Below are 21624 nucleotides of genomic sequence, written 5' to 3'. Positions count from 1 at the left end.
GACTCAGCTAGTTCAATGCCCTTGATTTTCTACAAAACCTCAAAACTTCTCTTCCTCCACGTGCTTATCTGAACATAACAGATTTTTTTCCTCATGCCACCAGTGGTCCTTTAGTTGGATCCTGTAATGTATAATCATTCACTCCTAAGGCTGGACAGTTAAACTCAGATAGTTCCTTAAATTAAAGGAGCCAAGGATTTTTCTAGCACTTTACAGTTGCTAAATTGTAACTTTCCTTACTACAGCAATAACTATCCTTAAAAATACTGTTACTTGTAAAGCCCTTTGAGATATTGACTCAACCTGAGTTCTCTTTCTAGGATTACAGTAATTTTGCCACAGTAAATAATGTTGTTGCTCCAATTGATGAGGCCCTAATATTTTCTTCAAAGTAACCTACATTGTTGGAAGAATCTGCCATTTCATACAAAACAAAGAATAAAGAAAATTTACAGCCCAGGAACAGGCCCTTTCTAAGCATCTGTATCCCTCTGCTCCCCACCTACTCATGCATTTGTCCAGACACATCTTAAATTAATCTACCATGCCTATCTCTACCACCTCTGCTGGCAACCGTTCCAAATGCCCACCACCCTCTGTGTGAAGTACTTACCGCGTGTATCTCTTTTAAACTTTCCACCTCTCACCTTGAAAGTGTGGCCTCTCGTTATTGAATCCTTCACCCTGGGAAAAAGCTTGACTCTATCCACCCTGTCTATATCCTTCATGATTTTGTAAACCTCAATCAGGTCCCCTCTCAATCTCCTTTTTTATAAAAAAAAAAATAAACCTAATCTACTCAACCTCTCTTCATAGCTAGCACCTTCCATATCAGGCAACTTCCTCGTAAACCTTCTCTGCACCCTTTCCAAAGTGTTCACATCATTTAGGTAATGTGGCGACCAGAACCGTACACAGTATTCTACATGCGGCCGAACCAATGTCTTGTACAATGTTAATATGACTTGCCAGCTCTTATACTCAATACCCCGTCCAATGAAGGCAAGCATATTATATGCCTTCTTGACCATTCAATCCACCTGTGCAGCAACCTTCAGGCTACAATGGACCTGCACTCCCTGATCTCTCTGCCCATCAACTTTTCCCAAGGCTCTTCCGTTCATTGTATAAATCGCTCTAGAATTAGTCTTACCTAAATGCATCAGATCACATTTTTCTGGATTGAAAAACATCTGCCACTTTTCCGCCCGACTCTCCAGTCTATCTATATCCTCCTGTATTCTCTGACAGTCCTTTCTGCTACTCCACCAGTCTGTGTCATCTGCAAACTTGCTGATCATACCAACCGTGCCCTCTTCCAGATCATATAATGCATATTACAAACAATAGTGGCCCCAACATTGACCCCTGTGGAACACCATTGGTCACCTTCCTCCATTTTGAGAAACTCCCTTCAACTACTACTGTCTCCTGTTGCTCAACCAGTTCTTTATCCACCTAGCTAGAACAACCTGCATACCATATGACTTCACTTTCTCCATTAGTCTACCATGGGGATCCTTATCAAATGCCTTACTAAAGTCCATATATATGACATCAACAACCCTTCCTTAATCTACCAACTTGGTCACTTCCTCGAAGAACTCTATTAATTTGGTAAGGCACGATCTCCCCCGCACAAAACCATGTTGCCTATCACTGATAAACCCATTCTTTTCTAAATATATATAGATCCTATCCCTCAGTACCTTCTCCAACTTTCCCATTACTGACGTCAGGCTTACTGGTCTGTAGTTACCCAGAATATCCTTACTACCCTTCTTGTACAGGGGGACAATGAGCAACTCTCCAGTCCTCCGGCATCTCACCTGTATTTAAGGATGCTACAAAGATATCTGTCAGGGCCCCAGCTATTTCCTCTCTCGCCTCCCTCAGCAACCTGGGATAGATCCCATCCGGTCCTGGGGATTTGTCCACCTTAATAATCTCTAGCCTACCCAACACATCTTCCCTACTTATGTCAGCGTGATCCAGACTAATCAAACTTCTATCTCTAATCTCAACATTCATCATCATGTTCCTCTCCTCAGTGAACACTGATGCAAAGTAATTCAGAATCTCACCCATTCGCTCAGGTTCGACACACAGCCTTCCTTCGTTATCCTTTAGAGGACCAATCCTTTCTCTAGTTACCCACTTGCTTCTTACATAAGAATAAAATGCTTTGGGATTCTCTTTAATTCTGCTCACTAAAGCTATTTCATGACCCCTTTTAGCCCGCTTGATTCCTCATTTAAGACTTGTCCTACTCTTCAAATATTCTTCCAGGGCCCGTTCTGTTCTTAGCTGCCTAGACCTTATTTTTGCTTCCCTTTTCCTCTTGGCTAGTCATACAATTTCTCCTGTCATCCATTGTTCATGAATCTTGCCCTTCCTATTCTTTGCCTTCAATGGGACATGCCTATCCTGCACTATCTTTGAAAGCCTCCCACATCTCAAATGTGGACTTCCCTTCAAATAGCTGTGTCCAATCCACAATTCCAAGCTCCTGCCCAATTTTGATATAATTGGCCTTGGCCCAGTTAAGTATTCTTCCCTTGGGACCACTCTCTTCTTTATCTACGAGTTTTCTAAAACTTACAGAATTGTGGTCACTGTTCCCAAAGAAATCCCCCACCGCAACTTCTACTACCTGGCCTGGCTCGTTCCCCAGTACCAGGTCCAATATGTCCCCTTCCCTCATCGGACTATTGACATACTGCTCTAGAAAAATCTCCTGGACGCTTCTTACAAATTCAACTCCATCCAGACTCTGACATTAAGTGTATCCCTGTCAATGTTGGGAAAATTAAAATCTCCCATCACCACTACCCTAATGCCTCTACATCTTTCCATAATCTGTTTACCTATTTGTTCTTCTACCTCACACTCACAGTTGGGAGGCCTGTAATAGAGCCCCAACAGTGTAACTACACCCTTCTTATTTCTCAGCTCCACCCATAATGCCTCACTACCCAAGCCCTCCATCGTGTGCTCCTTTCGCACAGCCGTGATATCGTCCTTGACCAGCAATGCAACTCCACCCCCCCTTTTACTTCCCTTCCTGTCCTGTCTGAAGCGTCTATATCCTGGAACATTTAATTGCCAATCATCATGCCCTTCGTTCAACCAAGTCTCTATGATTGCAATAACGTCGTACTCCCAGGCACCAATCCAAGCCCTAAGTTCATCTGCCTTACACACTATACTCCGTGCATTAAAGTAGATGCATTTCAGGCCACCAGTCTTTTTGCACTCATCTGCTCTCTGCCTACTCACCCCTTTATTAATGCTATCTTCATAATTCTTAGTCTCCAGTCTCCACCTCGCTGCCCACTTGTTTTCTCTTCTGGCTCCCAAGCCCCTGCCACATTAGTTTAAAACCTCCCCAACCGCAGTATTATAAATCTTTAATATTTGGCACTGTAACTCCTTCAGTAACAATCATATATATTTATGCTTTTTCCATGCCCAGACTGTGTCTTAAACTGCAAGCTATGGACACCCACATTATATTGACAGTTCATGTTTTACCACAGAGGGAAAATCATTATCTTTCTGATCACCAGACAGTTAAGGCTTTACTAAAGTTTGAGCCATATTACATGCAGGCAGGTTTTATTACTGAGCACCTTTTAATCTTCAGCTGATGCCTGCTTAAGGTAGGCTGTGATTTTTTAAATCTGCCTTATTTTCCAGCTGAGCCTTGCCCTTCACTGATCTACTCCACAAGCCTGTCACTGCTTTTCATAATTCTTGGCATTAAGCTTACAAAGTCCTCATTGCTGATTGAATTAAACAAACACAAATACAATCATGCACAAAGAATACTGCCAGAATGAAGCAGCTGGGGAATAGAAAATCATTTGAACTTACATAAAATGTTTACGCAGTAAAGCTTATTGGCTGCCAAATGAGCAAGCAGTTATCAGATCTAGGGAGGAAGATGGAGTGTCACAGGGAAAAAAAACTGATAACAGAGGCTGTTTTGAGGAACAGCAAAAAGGGAGCACGGAACAAAAGAAAGGGAATAACAAAATGATGAAGGAAAGGGGCATAGTAACAAGTGGAATAAAGAGAAGATAGAGGAAACAAATTAGCAAAATGATGCTGAAAAATAGAAATAGCAAATGGAGAAGCAAAGATTTTTAAAAATTAAAAAACAAAAACTGGGAGAGACAAAAAAAAATACTTGATTTAATAGTGCTGTTTCAAATTATGACAGGTTTTAAGAGTGGACATTGTGTTTCCAGCTCTGGGGAAGAATAAAACCAATACATTACCAGAGAATTCCTACAATCTGCATGAAGAATGCCACAAGTGAGCTCCCAAGAACTTTAAAAAGTCCCATTTGCTTTCTGACGTTTTTCTTAATGCTCAGGTTTTCTAACAAATGCTGACATTATTCTTCCAAGGCACATTTTTATGGACCAAACCAGACCCCCACAAAATATTTCAAGAAAGTAGCCCGGATCTTATAGTTCAGGAGTGATGCAGCTGGCCCAACCAGGGTCAGTTAGACTCGGAACATCAGCTCTTTTCTCTCCTTACAGATGCTGCCAGACCTGCTGAGATATTCCAGCATTTTCTCTTTTGGTTTCAGAATCCTCTGAACTTAGTTCTTCCCCCTGTGTCTCCTTTTGCTTTCCTTCCCTATCAAAATACCTTTTGAGCATATTTAAATGACAAACTGAGATTTCTTGCTGTCTAGAGTCCTTATCAAATAGTTCACCTTACTCAAACGCCATTCGACTTGATAAGGTCCACTAAACCTTGCTTTTAAAAGTTCACCTACCATTGGAAGTAACACTAACACCTTATCGCTGATAACAAAATTGCAAGGTTTTGATTTCTTGGTCTGCTTTCAGTTTCATTGTATGCCCAATTTAATCATTCCCTAAAATTTGACAGTCCAAATAGGTGGTCTCTGAGTTCTGACTTACCAATTTCTCCTTAATCAATTTTAGTGGTCCTCTCACTTCATGCTAATAAACTAAGTCAAATGGACTGAATTTGGTCAATTCATTTGGAGCATCTCTGATCACAAAAAAGTACAAATAGAATTCCCTTATCCCAATCATTTGGATAGTCTTGACTATAAGCCCTCAACATGGTCTTTAATGTCTGCTGCCACATTTCTAGAGCTCCCTGCGACTCTGGATAGTATGCAGTAGATTAGAATTATTTTATTCCAAAACTGTCCATAACTTTCTTGAATTATTTTGACGTAAAGTTTGACCCTTGATTTGTTTGTACCTCTGTTGGTAGTCTGTATCTCATGAAAAATTTGAGCAATTCCTCTATAATCCTCTTAGCAGTGATATTGCATAATGGAATGGTCTCTGGAAATCTAGTGGACTCATCCATTATTATTAATAAATACTGATTCCCACTTTTCCTCGGGAATCCTACACAATCAATTAAGACTCTTGTAAAAGATTCCTCAACTGTGTTTGGTATGCTTTCCTTTATTAGTCAGAGTATTGAATACAGGAGTTGGGATGTCATGTTGCAGCTGTACAGGACATTGGTTAGGCCACTGTTGGAATATTGCGTGCAATTCTGGTCTCCGTCCTATTGGAAAGATGTTGCGAAACTTGAAAGGGTTCAGAAAAGATTTACAAGGATGTAGCCAGGGTTGGAGGATCTGAGCTACAGGGAGAGACTGAGCGGGTTAGGACGGTTTTCCCTGGAGCAACGGAGGCTAAGCGGCGACCTTACAGAGGTTTACAAAATTGAGGGGCATGGATAGGGTAAATAGGCAAAGTCTTTTCCCTGGGGTCGGGGAGTCCAGAAGTAGAGGGCATAGGTTTAGGGTGAGAGGGGAAGGATATAAAACAGACCTACAGGGCAACTTTTTCACACAGAGGATGGTACGTGTATGGAATGAGCTGCCAGAGGAAGTGGTGGAGGTTGATACAATTGCAACATTTAAGAGGCATTTGGATGGGTATATGAATAGGAAGGGTTTGGAGGGATATGGGCCGGGTGCTGGCAAGTGGGACTAGATTGGGTTGGGATATCTGGTCGGCATGGACGGGTGGACCAAAGGATCTGTTTCTATGCTGTACATCTCTGCCTCTATAATTGCAGGTATAGGTATTAAAGGTGCAGGTTTTATTACTGCCTGTGATTTTCCAAATATCTAACATATATGGCAAAATTCAATTCCATCTTTTTGCAGTCCAGGTCAGTAAAAATGTTTCTATATTTTAACGAGTTTTTCCTCACCCCTAAGTGACCCCCTACTGGTAGTTCATGTGCCACTTGCAACACCTCCATTCTATAACCCACTGGTGATGTGACTTAAATGAACCTCTGCCCATTTCTCATCTACCTGAACATGTGATAGTCTCAATTTCCTCATTAAGATATCATTTCTAAGATAATAGCATTCAGGGATACATTCAGATTCTTTTTCCAAGTATGCCTTTTGATACAGCAGAAAGATGAAAATTTAAAGCCATTGTAATTCAGTTAATTTCTCTGAACTAAAGATATCTGCTTTGTCACCTATCTGCTCCCATTTTGTGTCAAACATTTCATCAAACAGGGTCTCTGCCACTTCCACTTCCTTAACTGTACTCTGGTGACTTTGTGACCTCATGTCCACACAGTTGGGAAAAATCCCAGGGTTTGTGTCCTACAATAATTCAGCTGCCTGAGTCTCCACTGGCTTTTCAACCACAGTAGGCAGCACACCTACCTGTGAACCAGTTATATCATAAGCAAGATCAAATTGGATTCCTAGAGCTGAGAGTTTATCCAGTACTCCTACCACAACTTCTTCACTCTTCAACGGACACTACATAATTGAGCACTTGTTTCACCATGAATTCCCAATACTAGCACCTTTTTTGGCAATAGTCCTTCAGAGGTACATATCTCATCTTTCAACATCACAGATTGAGGGGATCCTGTATCTCTCAATATTGTAACCTCTTTACCTGCTGCTCCTGGCCTATGCACATAAAACATATGCGGGCGAAGGTAAAGTTTAAGGTGTGGCACTTCCTCCTTAAGCAACCTCCGACCAGGTTTATATTCTGATGGAGCTTTCTAGCCTCCACTGTGCTTTGCATTACTACTCCAACAAAATTCACTGGCTTCCCAGTGCATTTTATAACCCACCACTGTGATTCACGTGGCTTGCTTTTTTGCAGTGAAAACACCAGAGCTTTATAACTTCTTTCCCCTTCAAAAGGTTGCCTTTTTACCCAGTGATAAGTTATTCTTCTGGTCTTCAGAGATCTACCTCTCCCTTTCCACGTGAGGATTTCTCTTTTCCCCAAGGTCCATCCCTCATGAATTGAAATTGATTTTGGAAGCCAAACTTCGACTTACTGACCAACTCAATAATCAGCCATTTCAGGTGCTTATCTAACCTTTTTAAACTCTCAGCTCTTCCAGACAAGTTCTCACTATTTCAGGAAGCGAACTTTTGAACTCCTCCAAAAGAATCATCTAACAGTGTCATAGGTTTGCTTTACTATTAATCATTCATCCACCAATCAAAATGACTTTGTTTGATCCTGTCAAACTCAATGAAGGTTTGACCAGTATCCAATCTTAGATTCCTAAAACGTTGTCTGTGGGTTCTGGCACAAGTTCATATGCATTTAAGATAGCTTTCTTCACCTCTTCATACACTCCAGATACCTCTTCTGATAGCCATGCAAATACCTCACCAGCTGTACCTACAAATCCACACAGTCACTGGCCCCTGCACTTGTTTAGCCACCTTCTTAAATGAGATGAAAAAAGCTTACACGTCCCACTCATCCAGTTTAGGAAATGCATGAATATACTTAAATATACTCACCAGTCCTTTGGCTACCAAGAGTTTGCCTATCCTCACTCAGCTTACCTTCAGCCTTTATCTCCATCCATTTAAGTTGATTCTCCTGTCTAAGTGCCAATTTCTAAAGGTCAAACTCTCTCTTGTTCTGCCAAAGCAATTCATTCTTTTTCTCTTTTCTCTGCTTTCGATTGGCATTCAAACAGTTTCATTTCTGTTGCCCTTGTCTTTTGCCTCCAATTCAAGCTGCTTCATTTTCATTGAATTTTAGCCATCTCCAAAGATTCTGATGGTGTTTCCAGCAAATTTAAATGCTGAGCTATTGTTGTAATTATCTCTCCTTTACTCACAGAAGGAACGTCTGCTAATTCCAGCAGCTTGGTCTTATTCACCTTTTGTAAAAATCCCCAGAGTCACTTTTTCCACCTCCAGAAAACACTCGAGTGACTGAAAGAGCCATTGCTATCCCAAGCAATGTTTAAACCAACCGAATTCAACACCCAGAACAAAAGACACTAACCCCAACCACTTGTTTCCTTCAAGTCCAGCAGCCCTAATCCCAAACTGGAATTAAAAAACAAATCCCAGAAAGAGCCCCAATTCTGTTACGGATCAGACCAGACACGCTCAAAATATTTCAAAAATGTCAGCCAGTTCCTAACTTTAAACCTGCTTAAAACAATTAGCAATGTGGATATCCCAGGAATGATGCAACTGGCCAAACCAGGGATTTAAGATTTAAAGATTTATTACCAAATGAAACACAAAAGACAACAGATATAGAATAACTTAATTTATCAAAAAACCCAATGGATTATCCCAACTTAATGATACTGTTTCAAATTCTTACAACAATCTCCAGTAAACATCCCTTGACACAAAAGTTTAATGAAACACAGGGTCTTACAGGAGAGATATCAGCAATTCAGCACAGAACTCTTCTTCCATGTAGCTGTTTCTTTGACCATCAGCCTCAAAACAGATTGACTGCTTGCTCTGAACAGCCAGACTGCAAAAAATCCAAACCAGAGAAAAGCAGAGTTGGGAGAACTAGAATTCATAGAAACCTTACAGTGTGGAAACAGACCCTTCGGCCCAACAAATCCACACCAACCCTCTGAAGAGTAACCCACCCAGACCCATTCTCCTTCCCTACAACTCTACATTTACCCCTAATACACCAAACCTACACATCCCTGAACACAATGGGCAATTTAGCATGACCAATTCACATAATCTACCGCCCCTCTTCCATTGTACAAGTCTTTTTTTTATTTTAAAAGCTTCAAGTAGATCAAGTCAGATTTCAGAACCCAAGTCATAAAACACTTTGGAAAACAAAACTAAGGACAACACAACCTTGTTAAAGGAGCAGTATCCCCACACTTGCCTTGATTTGTCTACTTCAGTAGAAAATATTTACACAGTCTGTGATGGAATTCTCAGATTAGGGGGAAAAAAAAAAAGAGTGGAACAGCAATGGCAGGAGTTTCTGGGAGTAATTCATGAGACACAACAGAGATTCATCCAGAAGAAAAAGCAGCATAGTACAGGGAGGATGAGGTAATCATGGTTGACTAGGGAAGTCAGGATTAGCATAAAAACAAAAGAGAAAGCATATAATGTGGCAAAGGGCAGTGGGAACCAGAGGATTGGGAAACTTATAAGGACCAGAGGGCAACAACAACGAAAAAATTAAATAGGATAAGCAAGGCAGTAATATAAACAAAGACTGTAAAAATTTCTTTAGATATAAAAAAGGGCAAAAGTGGATATTGAGCTGCTGGAAAATGACGTAAATCTTCTTAAGGCTGAAATGTAAGAAAATAAGGAAGTGACTTTTGTTGCATAGTCCCAGACTAAAAGTTTTTACTGATTTTGAACAATTGGAGTAACAGGAGATGAGAAAGAGGATCTGTTGAAACATTGAGAAATAGAGGTTTCAGTTTTCCCAGAGTTTAAAAAAAGAACCACTATGGTGACAATACATTTTTTTTTAAAATGGAGCTTTATTGAGAGCAATGTCCCAAATGCTGCAGAGGAAATTAGCACAGACCAATGAAAAAAGGTGACCATCACAGAATACAAGTCAGTTCACTGAACACTGACACCCATGGATGGAGGAAAACATTGAACTACTAGATTAATTACGCAATGGTGTTTGTCTTTGATTAGCACAGACCTGATGAACCAAACGGCCCTTTCCTGTGCTGTAGAACACCAATTCTAAAATCCTTTACAATAGATGCATTAAAGACGCTGATAGTTACTCCCAGTTTTACAGCAAAGAACAGCCTAACAATGAACAGATTAGTACAAAAAGTTCATTCTTAAAGAAACTGGCATACTTCATAAAATAGAATACAGTAATCTACAAGTACTTTGTAAAATTTACTAAACCCATAAATCTTGTGTAGACTTTTTCATTTAATCATAAGTGCATATGAAAGACATGGTAGAGGACAATCTAAAGTCATTAACAACTCAAATTATGGGAATTTCCTAACCTCTTCTCTTTGCTCCTGCCCCCAACACCATCAGGATGTAATATTAAAAGTCCCTGGGAGATTGGCACATTTCTTCCATGTCCATTTCAGCCACCATGGCCACATGGTGTGCCTTCATTTATGCTCTTTCTTAAATGTTTTTCATCTGAATATAAGATGATCATTAAGTATTAAATATCACTGAAAATGGCAGATGTTTATAACAATTTCAATCTTGATACAAGAGCAATCAATTCACAAACATCTTGACTACTATCTAAAAATTAGTCAGATAGTTTAACAGTTAAATGATTTTAAGTTAGTGAATATCTACAAATAACATTGCGCCACTGTACTAAGTGTATCACAAACTCAAATCAATTTAATTAAGTTGTCCGGTTAAAGCAGATCAAGAGCATATAACAGATACAGAAAAGCTTTTCATTATCGAGCAAAGAACCTTACTTCTATCATGCCTCTTTGGGTCTCAATATTTCAAGCAAATACAGCAAACTGTGCTTTCAAAGTGTCGGCACATAATGAAGGAATTGAAAAGCTAATTTGAAAATTTTTGGCATCCAAGTGTGCAATCAAATAAGTTGAAATCATTTTTTAGATTACTTAGTGTGGAAACAGGCCCTTTGGTCCAACAAATCCACACTGACCCGCCGAAGCGCAACCCAGCCAGACCCATTCCCTTACATTTATCCCTTCAACTCACTACGGGCAATTTAGAATGGCCAATTCACCTAATCTGCACATTTTTGGACTGTGGGAGGAAACCCACGCAGACACGGGGAGAATGTGCAAACTCCACACAGACAGTCAATCATCTGAGGCGGGAATTGAACCCGGGTCTCTGGCGCTGTGAGGCAGCCGTGCTAGCCACTGTGTCACCATGCTTGTTTTAGGTATTAGCTAAGGCAGAAGGACCTACAACCCTTCTTCAAATAGTGGTACTTGATATCGAGGCTTTGGTTTGACCAGTCATCTGACAGCTACCATTCAAGGTATTGTCTTTCAATCAGTATTGGAAATGCATTAGCACTCCTCGGACCACGTACGTTTTGTTCTCAAACTTGAGAGAGGAGCTTGACCCTGAAACTCAGGTATCAAGTTTGGTTTAATCTCTCCCTAAGTACGTATATGCACTACACAAGAGAATGGGTGAATAACCCGAATTTGCAGGCAACACAACAGCTTTATACCAATAGTGAAACACTTTCCTTTCAAATGTTCAAGCACCGATGTGCATCAGATTGCCAAAGCATGCAATACCTATACAAAAGTAACAAAATCTTAGGATATTAACAAAACAATTGCAGAAAATAGTGATAATAGACAATATCAAGCTCTTGCTCAAGTGTGCCAATCATTTGATAATCATCTTGTATTAACCTAGTTTCTGATAGTACCATTATGATTCAAACAAACATTTGTTCCAGTGTATTTGATAGTATCTAGATTTTAGCGAGTTTTGAGAAGATTTGTTGCTCAGGTTGAGGTTCTGGATATAGGTTTGCTCGCTGAGCTGGAAGGTTCATTTCCAGACGTTTTGTCCACATACTAGATAACATTTTCAGTGAGCCTCCGGACAAAGCATTGCTGATGATTCCTGCTTTCTATATGTTTGGGTTTCTTTGGGTTAGTGATGTCATTTCTCTTCTTTTTCTCAGGGGGTGGTAAATGGGTCCAAGTCAATGTGTTTGTTGATAAGAGTTCCTGTTGGAACAGATTGACTTGGACCCCATTTACCACCCCCTGAGAAGAACAAGAAATGACATCACCAACTCAAAGAAACCCAAACATAAATAGAAACCATCAGCAGTATAAAAATTGCAACTCAAAGATATTCTAAAAATCTAAATTAGAAATTCATAATTTTACACTTCATGGTCTTAACTATACTTGAGATTACTCTTGGGTGGAAATAATCTGCAATTGTGTCAGTTGGTAAATCACAGATCATTCTTTTTGTACAAATTTTCAATTTCACTCAGTAACATGTTGGGGGCAGGGGGAGTGAAGAAACTTACTTTGCAAAGAGACAGAACTCTCAACATATGTTAATTTGTGGCTCAGTAAGAAAAATTTAACGTATATTTAAATAAGTTTCCAAGAATAAGTAAAATGTTAACAAGAATCTTTTCACAAGAAAGCTGAAATTACATCAGATATGAACAGGTGTTGCACTGGACTCGAGATTGTCACTCTTTATTCTTCAAGATGAATTTGCTCCACATAATCTTTTAGTTGATTAACCTTGATCATGTTTAGCAGCTTAGAGGATACAAAAGTGAGTCAAGGTAAGCATCCAAACTAGCATTCTTCAAAAGAATTTGATTTTAACCAAGTTAAATTTATAGGGTATTTTATTAGAAACTGCCATTTTCTTCTGGTTTTAAGAGGTTAGAGGAAGCAAGGACCACTTGACATCCATTATTGACATGATTCATTACTTTATGTTTGAGGTGCACCACTTGCTCACGCAGGACACTGGCAGTTGAGGTTAATTCAAAGTTTTCAGACTTTAGAGTCTTTACTTTGTCTTCCAGTCTAGCAATCCGCTCCAGCTTCCTTCTCCGACAATTGGATGCTGCGATGCGATTTCTCAGTCTCTTCTTTTCAGCTTTGATCTGCTGCCCTCTTTGGTCTATTGGAGAAAGTGGGGGAGATTCATTCAGTGGACCTACTTCAGGCACCGTCTGGGGCTCCTCTTGATACTTTGGACACATAAGCTGAGCCAAGGTTGAGAAATGGTGCGGTGCAGATGTTGGGCCGGCATAGGGAACATGGCCAGTGGAGTAATTTTCAGGACCAGTGTTAGGCAGGCTTGGATTGTAGGTGCTGAGGTTAGTATATACAGGAACATCTCCTTTTGTCTGGGTCAGATGCAGATTACCATGATAGACTGAAGTAGAGCTATGGGCAGAGCACGGAGTTCCAGGCAAGACTAGATGCTGGTTCTGCTTGTGCAAATCCTGCAGTGCTTTAAAGAAAGAAAAGTGAAAATCACCAAAAATGGCCACGTTATATATCACAGCAAAGAAAGTCCTTTCAGTCAACTGTGCATATTGCCAACCTACTGAAAGACTTAACATCTGATGTAAGATTCAAACATTTTCCTTTTCAAGTATCCACCCAATTCCTTTCTCGTCATCTTTAGCTTCCCCCATTTTTATTTCTAGGATATGGGTGTACATTATTCCAGATTCAAACTTCACAATCTCAAAATTAAGGCTTTTATTTGACAATGGGTGAATTTCTTTGAACTCAAATTTAAAACATGAAGTATGCCCAAGAACATTAGAGTTCAGAAATTCCCAAAATAGAATGATTTCTTCATTGAAAGTCCACGCCAAGTTCTTGAACTTTAGCTGTTTCAAATACAAAATTTAACAACATTTTATTTTATTAATTCCTCCACGCCAAATTTCACCCATTCATTTTGAAGAATTAAGTATAGTTAGGTACTGCCACAAGACAAGCCTTCTTAAAGTCACCTAGATCCTGTCTGATTTGTTTATCGCTACTATACATATGTTTATATATTCAGTCCTGTCAAGTCTTATTAAAACAAGTTAATGAATTGTTTTGTTTTCTTTGGTTATCACAATCATTTCACACCCATTGCATACAACAGTAATGTATGCCTTCAGTATTCCTCTCGGGAATAAGTCATAACCTCATCTCCTGCTGTCCTTCTATCTTGGCCTCTCCCTCAATTGTAATTGTACTGCCAGTCCAGGTTTTGCTTTCAGTGGAAACTGGCTTCACTCTTGCTACTTACAAAAGATCATGGTCTTCCATCAATTCCCTGTGAAACTGTCAGTTAAAACCAATGTGGCAAAAAAAAGGACTAGCCACTCAGACCAAGCCTGCTCTTGATAATCTTACTGAATTTCCTTTGAACAAAGACATCCACACATAACATTGAGATAGACGTCCAGTCACCAAAACAGAGATGCTGACCTTTTTAAAAGGGTATTTTTATTCTAGAAACTTGTGTCATCTATGAGACAGCCTACGATCAAAAGTCTGAATTTTACCCACGGTGAATTTTTAGATACACAGCCTATTTTATAGCAATAATCACAGGATTTTTCAAATTCTCTTTAAACACATCATCTGACCAGTAACCTTCCCAATCCAAATCTAATCAAATTATCAAGTTAGAAAGCTGAATAAAAGGACCAAAACTAATCATTCAGAATGTTGCAAGGGTTGAAAAGTGTTATATTAATTATAAAATTACAGGACACCAGTTAGATGATGCAATGCTTACATCTTAAAAGTTGTTAAGTTATACATACCAGAGTATGTAGAAGTCTTGCAATGTCATACCAACATCTGTGTATACGAGATTTTCTGACTGCAGTTTAGGGCAAGGCTTTATAATCTATTCATTTTCTTTGACACGTTGCTACTAAACAAACTGGGAGATCATGTGCTTTGCATGATCTGTGTCTAACGTACTTTCCAAAACTATGACTAGTTCTAAGTTACCTCCAGGCGCACATGCTCAGCTAGAGCCAACGACATGACCTTTGAAACTTTAAAGCTCAACTACTCATAGCTCAGTAAAGGGAAGCCAAAAAACACATACAGTTCCTCCACAACTACCATGCTTCTATACAATTTGAAGTCTTACAGCACAGTGGTGCAAAGTCTTTAAAAATAATATTCAAATAATTGAGGCAACATTGGAAGTATCTGGCGATTGTGGCACTCTACAATAATCAAATAAAGAAAATACAATTGGTCCGAAGTAATTCAATTTGCTTCTTAAAAAGAGACAATTAGAAACATGGAACAACCCACACATCTTTAAATGCATCAATAAAATTCACCTTAAATCAGCGGGCATGATACAGGGGATTTAAGTCATTGTGTCCTAGGCTTGTACCATTAGGAATGGCTTTTAAGTCAAGTGGCTCAGTGGTTAGCACTGCAGCCTCATAGCGCTAGGGACCAGAGTTCGATTCCAGCCTCCAGTGTCTGTTTGTGTGGAGTTTGCACATTCTCCCTGTGTCTGCGTGGGTCCCTTCCGGGTGCTCCGGTTTCCTCCCATAGTCCAAAGATGTGCAGGTTAGGTGAATTGGCCATGCTAAATTGCCCATAGTGTTAGGTGCATTAGTCAGGGGTAAATATAGGGGAATGGGTCTGGGTGGGATTCTTTTCAGAGGGTCAGTGTGGACTTGTTGGGCCAAAGGGCCTGTTACCACACTGTAGGGAAGCTAATCTAGTCAATTTACCTGGAACTATAATTATCTTCTACACTTCCAACAAATCTCCCAATCTCATTTCCCCGAGGACAACTTCAGCTTCTCAACCTAAGGTTATCATCAAAATCCCTAAACCCAGAAGCTGGATAAATCTGGACTGCACCTTTGTTGAAAAGTTTCAACAAACAGAACCAAGCACAGAACTCTAACCGTGGCCCAACCATTATTTCATAACAGTTCAGTGTAATCTTTTTGCTTTAGTACTCAACATTTGTATTTAAGAGCAAAATTGAATAAACTTTGCTCACGATGCTCAGAGAGGAGAAATGCAGGTTTATCAAATCTGGAAGTTGGTTAAGATTATTAAAATAGCTTAATAATTAGAAAACTTTGCAGGAGAGATTGAGAGATTCATGTAGGAAAATTGTTTGAAAACTTTTGGTATAACAACAAACAAAAAAAATTTACTGAAACATTGGTCTTTGTTACTGACTGGAGTACTGTGTCCAGTTCTGGGCACTGCACCTCAAGAACATTATAATGGTGGTACTGGTGTGATTGCAACCCAGATTTGCCACAATAGCATCCATGCATTAAAAAGGATTAAATGGAGAGGATAGAATCAATAGACTGCGAATGTAATGAGTGAGATGATGGAAACGAATGCTGCCTGACCGGCTGTGCAAGGAGCAGGGGAATCAATGTTTTGGACATGAGCCTTTCATCAACAATGAGACGTCTGGGTCAAGGAGGCTGAGAGACACGGGAGGTTGATCGGGGGTGTGGAGAGGTGGGTGGGTATGTAGCTGGAAATGCAATAGATCGATGATGGTCAGGGGTGAAAGTGATAGGTCGGAGAGAAGGGTGGAGCAGATAGGTGGGAAGGAAGATGGACAATAGGACTGTTCAAGAGGGCAGTGCCGAGTTGGAAGGTTGGGACTGGGATAAGGTGAGGAAAGGAGAAAATGGGGAAACAGGTCATGGGCCTCCTCCATCGCCAAACCATAACCACCTGAGCCCAGAGGAAGAATGCCTCATCTTCTGCCTTGGGACCCTCTAACCACATGGGACCAATGTGGATTTCACCAGTTTCCCCATTTCCCTTCCTCCCACCTTAGCCCAGTTCCAACCTTCCAACTTCAGCATCTGTAGTCCTCACTTTCTCCCTGTCAAAGTTATTGAGACTGGGACATCTGCAGAACAATATCCATCATTTGTATTCCAAACAGTGACAAAGATCAACATTCCACTAGCTTTTTTCTGTATATTATTGTACCTAGAGTTTTTAAGCAATTTCATTACATTGAACCCAAAACCGCTATCCTGTCAGAATTCTGAACTTTTAAACTACTTTGAAAATACTCTGATCCATTTTCCTTGAGTCCAGATTTGATAATTTAACAGAATTGCTAGTTGGTGGATAAAGGCCATGTGGTCGATCAAGGCTGCACCAAGTCTCTGAAGAACATCACAGAGATCCAGTTTCCTCCACATTTACCATGACTAACCCACCTAGCTTGCATACCCCTAGATACTATGGGCAAGTTACCAAGGTCAATCCACCTAACTTGCACATCTTTGGATCCCTCACTAAACTAGTTTCTTAACTCAGTGTCCATATGAGACACTGTGCCTCCACTGGCCACATCTGCCATACAGCCCAATAAAAAGATTGAAGCACTTTATGCACCCAAATGAACTACTTCTACAATAATGATCCTACAGGCTTTAATAAATACTTACAGTAGGGATGAGAGTTTTCCATTTGATCTCTGCTTCCCTCTAGGAATTCTCGACCTGAAAATTGGAATACAAAGATACAATATACATGTTTTTAAAATACCCAAGACATCTTTCACTTAAGTTAAAACTTTCACGGGTTAAGAATGCAGTAAAATACACACTAGAAACCAAAAATTTAAAACAGCAGTTTCACAAAAAAACGCTATGGTTACCATTCTGCCCAGGACTGTCAACAACTCAGAACCTCAAACCTAGACAAAAACATTAGCGTTCTACAAAGGACTGGAGCAGATGAGGTGGAACGGGCACCAAGCCGAGGATTAACAGTCTGTGAATAAAACGGAATTAAAGAACAAGATCTCAAGAAAACTTTGGGAAGATTGGGAGGAGTGTGTTAAGGTCACGTCCTGGGGCTGCCTCGAAAGTCCGAAACCTTCGTTTTCAAGGTTACCAGGAGCAAGATAATGATGCAGGCACGAAGTGTTCGTGTGCAGTTGGAAGAAGTTTGTTAAAAAGGCTGTCAAACTGGATAGTTCCCTATGAAACACACACACAGAGACAGACACACAGTCTCAGACACGTACAGTGGCAGCTTTGTTTTAACCAAAGAATGCAGGGAGCGGCTGGGGGAATGAGAGACTGGGAAATGACTGCTAACCGGCTCAGGGTAGAACTGACGGGAAGTTAAAGGGCTGACATGTAAAAGTGTTGGAGGGGGAAGCACGGAGTTTTCTGGCCGCCCGAGGCCTGGGCTCCTGGGGATATCCCCGCCCACCTCCTTACCCCAGCCCTGGGCCAATTAGACGGATCCCCAAGGCCTAGCCGCACACACTCCCCATCCCCATCCCCATACCTTTCACAAAGGGATGGACTAGGGCCTCCAGCTCCCGCCTGGGGCCGCTCCCGTCCGCCGCCTTCTCCAGCTCGGGGGACCGTCGCTGCAGCGTGCCGCCGCCTGCTCCTGCTCTCGGGCTGTCCGCCTGCTCCTGCGGCTGCTGCTGCTGCTGCCGCTCCCGCTCGGCCGCGCTTTTCTTCTCCATCATCAACATCATGATGGGGACGGTCTGGAGCCGGCCGCCGACGCTCACTGCCTCATCCTGGTAAAAAGGCGTTCCCATCCGGACAGCTCCCGACGAACAAGGGGGTGGGGGGAAGAAAAGGGAAAGGAGTCGGGTGTCTGGACCCTAGCGGCGCCCTGGCTCCGCTCAATGGGAACGTGGCGCCGGCCCTCAGCCGTTGACGCACATCCTCGCGCGGGTGACGCACGTTGTAATTATAACCGACGCGTCATCGCGCTGGCATCTGACGTGTACACGCCCACCTCTGACGTGTTGACGCCCCCTGTCTTCCCCTCCCCCAGACTTCCCCGGCTTCAGGTGCTCGAGAGCCGGAAAGTTGTACGGTCACAGCATCAGGGTTCCCAGGTTCGATTCGACTGTCTGTGTGGAGTTTGCACGTTCCCCCCATGTCTGCGTGGGTTTCCTCCCACAACCCAAAGAATCAGGTGAATTGCCCAGAGTGTTAGGTGCATTAAGTCAGAGGGAAATGCGTCTGGGTGGGTTACTCTCCGGGGGATCAGTGTGGACTAGTTGGGCCGAAGGGCCTGTTTCCACACTGTAGGTAATCTAATCTCACAGAAACAGACCCTTCGGTCCAACTTGTCCATTCTCACCAGTTATCCTGAACTAATCTAGTCCCATTTGCGAGCACTTTGCCCATGTCCCTCTAAAAGAAAGCGAGGACTGCAGATGCTGGAGATCAGAGCTGAAAATGTGTTGCTGGAAAAGCGCAGCAGGTCAGGCAGCATCCAAGGAGCAGGAGAATCGATGTCAGGAAGAAGGGCTTATGTCCGAAACATCGATTCTTCTGCTCCTTGGATGCTGCCTGACCTGCTGCGCTTTTCCAGCAACACATTTTCAGCCATGTCCTTCTAAACCCTTCCTATTCATATACCCATCCAGATGCCTTTTAAATGTTGTACCAGATTTACAAGGATGTTGCCTCTACGAGGAGCTGTAGGGAGAGGCTAAATTAGATTAGATTACATTACAGTGTGGAAACAGGCCCTTCGGCCCAACAAGTCCACACTGACCCACCGAAGCGCAACCCACCCATACCCCTACATTTACCCCTTACCCAACACTACGGGCAATTTAGCATGGCCAATTCACCTGACCTGCACATCTTTGGACTGTGGGAGGAAACTCACGCAGACACGGGGAGAACGTGCAAACTCAACACAGTCAGTCGCCTGAGGCGGGAATTGAACCCAGGTCTCAGGCGCTGTGAGGCAGCAGTGCTAACCACTGTGCCACCGTGCCTAGACTGGGATTGTTTTCCCTGGAGAGTCGGAGGCTGAGGGGTGACCTTATAGAGGTTTATAAAATCATTAGGGGCATGGATAGGTTAACTGGACGAGGTCATTTCCCTGAGGTATAGTGATCCAGAACTAGAAGGTATAAGTTTAGTATGAGAGGGGAAATTTCAAAAGGGACCTAAAGGGCAACTTTTTCATGTAGAGGGTGGTACTTCACTGGCTGCCAGGGATGTTTGATTCCTGGGTTGTACAGGAATACAGAATGTGTGGGATCTGTTTGACTGTGATCTAGGGGACATGTGGAGGGGGAAAGGGAGGGAATGCTCTGAACATGCAACGTGTAGGACACTGAAAGTGGCCATTCAGCCCACGGTCTCCATTCCAACCTAACCCTATTTTCGGATGACATGGTGGCTCAGTGTTTACACTGCAGCCTCACAGCACCAGGGACCCGGGTTCAATTACAGCCTCAGGCGCCGGTCTGTGTGGACTTTGCACATTCTCCCCGTGTCTACATGGGTTTCTTCCGGGTGCTCCAGTTTCTTCCCACAATCCAAAGATGTGCAGGTTAGGTAAATTGGCCATGCTAAATTGCCTGTAATGTTCAGGAATGCATAGGTTGGGTGCATTAGTCAAGGGTAATTGTAGGATGGGGGATGGTCAGTCTGGGTGGGTTGTTCTTTGGAGGGTTGGTGTGGATTTGTTGGGCCAAAGGGCCTGTTTTCACACTGAAGGGATTCTATTCTATTCCACCTATAGGTTCCTCTACCCAGAGATTTTGGAATTCTGAGGAAGGAACACTTGACCTGAAATGTCAACTCTGATTTCTCTCCACAGATGCTGCCGGACTTGCTGAGCTTTTATAGCAATTTCTATTTTTGTCTCTTTCAGAGCTCTAGGTCTCTGGATAAAATGTTTTCTGCCCTCATGTTGGGGATAGTTGGGAGACGTTGGGATTATTCCCAACAGGTTTGGCAGCATTTCTGAAAACATAGTTAAAGTTTCAGTTCCAGTGAACCCCTTCTTTAGAACTGGACTCAACACATTAATTTTGTTCTCTCTTCTCACACGTTACCAGACCTGCTGGGTTTCCCCAGCAATTTCTGTTCTTGTTTGTTTGAGATCGCTGGCATCTGCACTCTTTGTTTTGATATTTGGGACTAATCCCCTCAGAAATGAGAACATTTAAGACCAAGTGATTCAAGGTGTTCAAAATCTAAGGAATCTGGAAAATGAAAATTGAGAGAGTCTGTTCATACTGGTGGAAATATTGAGAATGCGAAGGTACAGATTTCATGAAATTTGAAAAAGAGCAATGGATATGGGTAGATAAACCTTTTCAGGCTTGGAGAAATTAAAACTTAGAATCAGCTGCCTGCTTGTGTGGTATTTTTCCAGCTGACCACTCATGTTACCTCGTGGTATTTGCATCCTCTTTCCGTATGTGGCACTGTGTTGTGTGATATAGTTTACTGTCATCAATCCTCTATTTTTGCTTTCTGTTGGGCCTAACTAGTGATTACTGATTGATAGTACAATACTGGACAGTATCTGCAGAAAAGACACTGCTCTTTGTTGACAAGAATATTCATTGCATAATAGCTAGAGACTGGTGAATATGTGGAATTCATTGCCACAGAAGGCTATAGAGGCCAGGCCACAGAGTATATTTAAAACAGAGATAGATAAGTTCATGGTCGCAAGGGGTTCAAAGGTTATTGAGAGAAAGCAGAAAAATGAGGTTGAAAAACCCATCAGCGATAATCGAATGGCTGAGCAGACTCAATAGACCGAATGGCCTAATTTCTGCTCCTATCTCTTATGATCTAATAAGTACAACTACATTTTGGTCAGGTATAATTATTAGGAAAAATCACAAGAACTGTGAATGCTGTAAATCAGACACAAAAACAGAAGTTGCTGGAAAAGCTCAGCAGGTCTGGCAGCATCTGTTAAGAGAAATTAGAGTCAACCTTTTGGGTCTTGTGACCCTTCCTTAGAACTGTAACTATTAGGAACTTGGAGAGCGAGTTCAGATGCAACTGGTCCTTCTGA

The 21624-nt window shown here is 41.7% G+C and overlaps 1 protein-coding gene across 1 annotated transcript; it reads right to left on the bottom strand.

Moving 5' to 3' along the window:
- Positions 1–778: 778 nt before the first annotated feature.
- LOC122539430 (transcription factor Jun-like) lies at positions 779–18441 on the bottom strand. The gene is made up of 3 exons (XM_043674269.2): positions 18106–18441; positions 17253–17306; positions 779–13273 (listed from the first exon to the last, which is right to left on the bottom strand). The coding sequence occupies exons 1-3, from the start codon at positions 18368–18370 to the stop codon at positions 12660–12662; spliced, it is 933 nt and encodes a 310-aa protein (XP_043530204.2). The 5' UTR covers positions 18371–18441; the 3' UTR covers positions 779–12659.
- Positions 18442–21624: the final 3183 nt, after the last annotated feature.

The sequence above is a fragment of the Chiloscyllium plagiosum genome, unplaced genomic scaffold (assembly GCF_037043375.1).
Source record: "Chiloscyllium plagiosum isolate Xiang-an unplaced genomic scaffold, Cpla_swu_hap1 HiC_scaffold_36, whole genome shotgun sequence".
NCBI classification, from domain to species: domain Eukaryota; kingdom Metazoa; phylum Chordata; class Chondrichthyes; order Orectolobiformes; family Hemiscylliidae; genus Chiloscyllium; species Chiloscyllium plagiosum.
This window is presented reverse-complemented; position numbering and strand designations above follow the sequence as displayed.